The 6,641-nt window shown below is 46.1% G+C and overlaps 1 protein-coding gene across 2 annotated transcripts in view; it reads left to right on the top strand.

Annotated features, from left to right (window-relative positions):
* The window catches only part of LARP4 (La ribonucleoprotein domain family member 4), a 34,449-nt gene extending 28,918 nt beyond the window's left edge, over window positions 1-5,531 (top strand). For both annotated transcript variants that reach the window (XM_019511174.1, XM_019511166.1), the window contains exons 11-16: window positions 708-935; window positions 2,544-2,592; window positions 3,715-3,873; window positions 4,301-4,422; window positions 4,695-4,860; window positions 5,148-5,531. In XM_019511174.1, the coding sequence (XP_019366719.1) occupies window positions 708-935; window positions 2,544-2,592; window positions 3,715-3,873; window positions 4,301-4,422; window positions 4,695-4,860; window positions 5,148-5,483 (1,060 nt within the window). In that variant the 3' untranslated portion in view covers window positions 5,484-5,531. The remainder of the gene's footprint in view (window positions 1-707; window positions 936-2,543; window positions 2,593-3,714; window positions 3,874-4,300; window positions 4,423-4,694; window positions 4,861-5,147) is intronic.
* Window positions 5,532-6,641: the final 1,110 nt, after the last annotated feature.

Genomic DNA, 6,641 nt, shown 5'->3' with positions numbered 1-6,641 from the left:
TAAAAAAGAAATAAAGAGGAAGCAAATTAAAGACAGTCTCATGTTTTAATAAATTGGGATTTGGGATTGGGATGACAGTTCTTCGCAAAGTGAGAATTCTTGTCTTAGAATGATAGTGTATTTAAATGATTTTGCAAAGTCAAGTAGTTTAAATAGGAAATGCAAGAATTAGTTGCCTATTTGGAAAAAAAAAAAAAAAGACATCCATGTGTGTCTAATTATTTGATTTGTTTTTTTTCTTCCCTATCTTGCTCTGGGAGTGTGTTGGGGTTGTGTACTGAAAAGGGATATAGAGGATGGGCACTGCAACCCTGTTTGCTGCTACTGTTGGAAGCTGTACACTGAATGAGGCAGTAGCTTTGAGTGAAGATGGTCTCATGAGCAAGAAACCTGAATGCCACATTGGTGAATTAGCTTCTGTCTCTGAAGCTCTTGCACGTGATGGCGCACCAGTCACTTTCACCGAAGGTTTCATGTGTGACTGAGAGGGCAGCTGACTTGCAGCAATGCAGCACGCTCACGGTTGTAATGAAAGTCAGAGTTACTCTAATGATGGAATTGTTTCCTGGTAAAGCAGGGATGTGTGGTTTGGTGGGTTTTTACACCAACAGAATGCTTTTGGGTCAGTTGATTTGCAAGTACTCGAGTTGGTGCAACTCTGTCCTTAAGTCGTAAATCATCACAGTACCTTCTTTTACTTTGCACAGTGTGAAGCCTCACTTCCGGCCCTCGGGTAGCTCGGAACACTCTGCAGAAAGCCCAGCTGCAGTTGGTACTGTGTCGATAGGGGATGGACCACTGAACAGAACCAGCTCCAGGAATTTTGGTGTGGAGCGACATACCAGTGTGTTGACAGGGCACCAAGAACAAAGCTATTCTCAGAAGGATTTGCCAGCCTCACAGATGGAACAGAATGGCGACTACAGCAGGGGCAGGTAATGAATTACAGCCACGGAAGCCAAATGTAGTGATGAAAGCAGTGTGATGAGACTATAGTGTGACTGAGTTCGGGGAAACAGGTTGCCCAACCAGTTTGAAATGACTCTTTTGTAAACCATAGTAACTTTGGCTGTTGCATACAACTGTTTAGGCTTCTGTGAGGGGTGGCAGGCGAGGGGGATAGGAGATATTTGAATAAAGTGAACATAATACAAGCTGTACTGTGGAGTATCCTTTCACTTATACATCTTATCAGCTCTGTGGAGGGGAACCAAGCCATTCAGTAGACAGGTTGTGGGTGGTTATAGAAAAAAAGGCATGTTCGGAGCCCACGCACCTGCGTTATTTTGGATTTCTGACTACTTAATTTCAATATAAAACCGGTCTTAAAATATTCCAATAGCGTCTCTTGGCTCACAGGACAAATGTGAGATTTTAACTTTTACGGCTCAGTGATCCCCTTCAGATTAGGTTAAAGCAAAATAAGTTACATGGTGTTTTCCATGCAAAATTATTTAACTTCTCCATCCCTTGGCTCTCACTCAGCACTTCAACGATAGCTGTTCACACCTGTGGGGCTATTTGTTCTGAGATATTAGACTATAAAGAGTCATGTAGCTTGCAGGTAGTCCATTAACAGCTCACTCTCCCTTACAAGGGCTAGTCTTACTACATGGAGGTTAATTCTAGAGGCCATTTAGAGTTATTTCACCAATAGCCTGTTAAATAGAAAGTGTGGCCTTTTGTATTTGCGCTGAATTTGGAACAAGTGCCAAAGTCCTTAGGGCTTAGTATCTGGGAGCTTCAAACATTTAAGTTCTAAGATAAGGCCAGTTAATCTTTTATTGTCTGTTAGCACTAGGATTCTAACCCCTTTAAAGGAAACTGATGAAAAATGCCCAAGTTTTGCAGTAAGGGCACCAGTTCTGTTGCTGTATGTAACGTAACATAACATTTATAAGAAACCCTGAAGAGTGAACCAATCCTATGTTCAAGTCTGTCCCCAGCGCATCTGAGCATCTTTCCAGGTGGCATGGTAGCCTTCCCAAATTAGCCCTTGTAGGGCTTCTGCCTTCTAAGTGGCTGGGGGCCAAACACCTTTTTAAACAGGTTGCAGGAGAGGGGCTGCCTGCCATGCGGGCTGTGCTGTCCTGTGCTGAGCCTCATCCCGCATGCTGCAGACCACCCCCCTGCTTTGCTGTGCAGTTGCTTCCCTACCTCACCTGCTCTGCCTTGCTCTCTCTCCCTCCAGTCCTGTATCATGCACCCGCTTGGTCCCGGGGTTACCCTTGGCTGCCTCAGCTGCACTACACTGCCCTGTCACCTGGGGTGGGGAGACTGGCTGCTGTTTCAGCCTGAGGGGAGCAGTGGCCGACAGGAGCTGGGAGGGGAGGGGCAACCCGCAGAGCCCCAGTTGGACAGCCCCAAGCTATTGCATTAGGAAACACGTTAGGTTAGCTTCTCCGATTGTGGAAAAGAGAACAGGGATCACCTGGTAAGTGTCCAGGAATATTCTGGCAGAAAATTCCCTTTCTGGGGAAGTCCATTCAGGAGCGAAGCTAATGCCCATGCTGAGGTTTTTCTTCCTTTTTTTTCTTTTAAAGGAGGAACATTTTCAGAGGTCGAAGAAGGCGAGAAGATGACAGGATTTCAGTAAGTTGCGCATCTGCTATTGCAATGGATAAATGGTCTTAAGACCCAGGCAGCAACATATTCTTTGCTTAAGACTTCATGAGATTAAAAAGAGGATACCTGCTGCTGGTTGGGAAGCAAGATGCGCATCTTTGCCACATGAGAGAGAAGATATGTCCATCCCTTAGTTATAAGCTGTTGCTTCTTGTCCTCATAGAGCATGTTTTCCCTAAGCCAGTGGTTTTTAATCTGTGGTCTGAGGGGATCCTGTAGGTTCACAGACTGTCTAAAGGGTCCACAGAAGATGACTATGATTAATCAAAAGTATGTGAATACTCACATTTGCGATTCAGAGGGGCCTGCAATTTCATTTGAAATTTTTTAGGCATCCACAAGTTTTAAAAAGGTTGAAAACCACTGTTTTAAGCTATTGAACATTGGCTCCCAACCTTTTTTTTTTTTTTGCTGCGACCCTAAATCTGGGTCATGACCCCTGCCACCAACTCACTCCTGCCCGGCAGCACCAGCAGAGCCCAGGCCGGGATCACAGGGGGGCAGTGACGGCAAGAGCCTTGCGGACCGTGCGCCAGAAGAGCCCCACAGGCAGGAGGGGTGGAGTGAGGGGCAGACCCACGTCATGACCCAAGGTTGGCAGCCACTGCTGTAGAAGAATCCAGGAAACCTTTTTTGCTGTTTTCTTTCAAAAGTAGGTTTCTGCACACTAACCGCTAGATGGCTCTCAACTCAACTTATTCCCATTGTCCTTCCCTTTAAAAGAGGGTAGGATGGCAAGAGATCCCCTTTCCCAGAGAGGCCGAGTGAAACACTTGTGGCTTGAATTTGACCAGGAAAGTGTAGTTAACACCCTTGGCTCTTATTAAAGTGCTGATGGGGAGGGGTGGGGAGGGAATCTAACCCAAACCTGTTTTAGTCTTGAACCTTATTTGAAAAGTATCACTACAGTAGCAAATGCAGCCTATGTACTGACTGAGAATGGTGGGCCCCCTCTGTCCTTAAGACTGCATCCTGTAGGGTACAGTGCTCCCTGGAAATCTGTCTAGTAGCTGACCAGGGACTGCATTGCCATGACCATATCAGATCAAGTAGACAGTATGTCTTTTAACAGGTATTCTCTTCTCCTAGCGACCCCAGCCTTTGCCAGAAACGAAGGCTCCAACACCAAAGTTTGACTTGCTTGCATCCAACTTTCCCCCTCTGCCTGGCAGCACAGCAAAAACGCAAGGAGAGCCTGTGCTGGAGAGCAGAATGTCTGATGTTGTGAAAGGAATCTGCAAAGAGAAGGTACCTCTGGGGTGCATGTTACCAAAGTTAACTTCTTTCTTTTACTTTTCCTTAACACTTTTTGAGGCTTATGCTGTTAGAGCTGTAAATGAGACTGGCTTGCAGGCCTGAACAACCCTGTGTGTATTGTTGATTCTGTGGCATGGCTTTCTCGAATTCCTTTTTTGGGTTGACTGGCTTTCAAGAAGTGCCCAACTTAAGCAAGAGCACCTATGACCATCACTTGCCTTTTTGTTCTCATCGCAGATTTTCCTTCACCAGATGTAAATGGGGTGCTGCTCACATGAGTGCATTATCCCTAAGCTGTAGTGCATCTTAGTACCACTGCTGTATGCTTCAGTTTCTTGATATTTAAGTTGCATTTTAGTCCCCATAAAGCTTAATCTTAATCCCTTCTGCAATCTTACAACTTCTGTATTCTCTGCAGGAGAGCAAGGACTTGCCAGTTACTTGTCCAGCTTCTGCTCAAGAAGAGCAGACGCCTTGTACAGCTCAGCAGCCTGTCACAAGTGCAAGTTCGCCAAGCAGGACTGAGGATCCTGTGCTAAGGTGTGTTGTTTAAAAAATATGCTGTTGTGTAAGTGTGTGAATGGCTGTTACTCTGAGGAGGTAGTATCTTCCTTCCTTGCAGTATCTTCCTTCCCTGCTGTTGAGGCCTCTAGGCTGCTGGAAAGCTGCTGGCTATTCTTAAAGCTTGGGGATAAAAGCTGTGGCCGTCCTGCTTGGTGAAAGCTGCAGTGACTTGAAAGTGGGGGGTGGGGGAGGTAGCATTTGAAAAGCTGAAGTCATGGGGGTCTAATGCTGACTCTGATTTTGATCAGCACAACTCAGACCGACAGCAAGCCAGACGAGGTTTCTGCTGAGAAAGAAGCAACAAGCCATGCTTCCCCACCTGTGTCTTTCTGTCCTGTTGCTGCGAAACCACCAAGGACAAATACCACTTCATCCTCTACCAATGCAAATGCAGCACCTGCTGTGACAGTACAGGTGAGGTTGGTTGGCTTGTGTGAGATGCTTGGTGCTGCTAGTGCAGGGGGAACCTGGGGAAGTGGTGGTAGCTTTCTCCCTGCTCCAAGGAGAGAGGGTGGCACGCCAGCCCAAGGGCAGACTGGAACCTTGCAGGTTCTAGGGTCAAGCTACGCTGCCTTCATACCCAGAGCATGCTGTCTTGTTCTGTGCTCTCTTAATGATGTGTCTGGGGTGTTCAGGAGGAGCTACTCTGGGGTGGTCTTCCTGATGGGTAAATGATGTTCTTCTACCTTTGGCATCCAAAGGAACCACGCAAGCTAAGCTATGCCGAAGTTTGCCAGAAACCCCCAAAGGAGCCGACGCCAGGTCCTGTTCAGCCACTGAGGGAGCTTCGTACCAACATTGTTTCCCCTGCCAAAAATGAAGAAAACGGTACTCCTGAAAAGGCTTTGGAAAGGCCCCAAGAGAAGCTTGAAGGCCGAATGAAGGATTACTCTGGGTTCAGAGGCAATGGGCCTCCTAGGGGAGCTGCTGGGAAAATCAGGGAACAGAGGCGTCAGTTTGGACGCAGGTCATCGCCTCAGGGAGCACCGCGGCGTATCGGCAAGGAGCAGTACGTGCCGCCCCGATCACCAAAGTAAAACTCGTCCAACTCTCTTCTCTCTCTTTAAATTGAGCTGTGGACTAAAGAGCAGCAGAGAAGGCAGACTGAAAAAGAGGAGGTATTCGGGAAGGCGAATACTGAATCGGAGTTGTGGAGAAGTTGGGGAGCATCCCAAAATTCATCTCTCAAAGTGATTTCACAAATGCTGGAGGATTCCAATCAATATAAATATAGAGATTATAATTTTTGTATTTTTTTGTTTTTAATTTGCAGAGGGTTTCCTGCTTGAAATCAGTTCTGGGGCTGTGAATTAGCATTTTGACAAGAGGAAAAGTGAAATGACCTATTAACATGCCCCTCAATGTAGAAGGAAGAGGGCAAGAGAATATTATTTTTGAAAATGAGCATTTCTGTAAAATTTAGAATTTTTTAAACCTATTTAACGTTTGGCTTGTAGGATGATGTGAATGCCATTCATGGCCTTGCATTGCCAAGCAGATCTGCAACCTGAGATGCTTGGTCAGTGTGCTTGAGTTGCGTGAGTGCAGCCAAAAACTGTTATGTCTTGACATAGTCACTGATAAACTGAATGTACTACTGTAGTAAACTGTGTTTCCAGTTTTGAAATTTAGTCTCTTTTGACCTTACTAATTTCATTCAGCAAGCTTTTTAAACTATAATTTTACTGGAGATCCGAGGGTAGGTCAGAGCACGCGGGCAACAAGGATAGTCTCTCTTCTAGGCAGAATTGGGAGGGGGTGGAGGGAGTGTGGTTGGGATTTTACTTTCCCCTTTCCCTTGCCTCCCACTGCGAGGGCTGCATTTTTAGTTTTATTGCTTAAGCTTTACTTTCTCTAATCTCTTTATTACAGACACGTGCATGTATTTGGTGTGTGCTCCTGAGGCAGGCCCCAGTATAGGGCTAACGGAAGACTGCACAGTACATGTCAGCCTTGCATGTAAAGAGCCAGACCTTAAAATCTTTTGCGTGGAGCTGAGCTCATTCAGGTGGGAGCTTTAAGGGCAGGATCAGGCTCCCAACGGGGTGTTGCTTCAAGGCCCTTTTTAGACCCATCCAGCAGTGTGGACAAGTTTCCATGTAGTGTTCTGGTCTAAAACATTGAAAACCGAATATCAGACACCAGGGTTTATGAACTGGGAGCTCTTTGTTTACAGCAAAGATAGTAGCGCCTGA

Source organism: Gavialis gangeticus, unplaced genomic scaffold (genome assembly GCF_001723915.1).
Source record: "Gavialis gangeticus isolate Ggan-Ray unplaced genomic scaffold, GavGan_comp1, whole genome shotgun sequence".
NCBI classification, from domain to species: Eukaryota; Metazoa; Chordata; order Crocodylia; family Gavialidae; genus Gavialis; species Gavialis gangeticus.
Note: the sequence above shows the minus strand (reverse complement) of the source record. Positions and strands in the feature narration are given on the sequence as shown.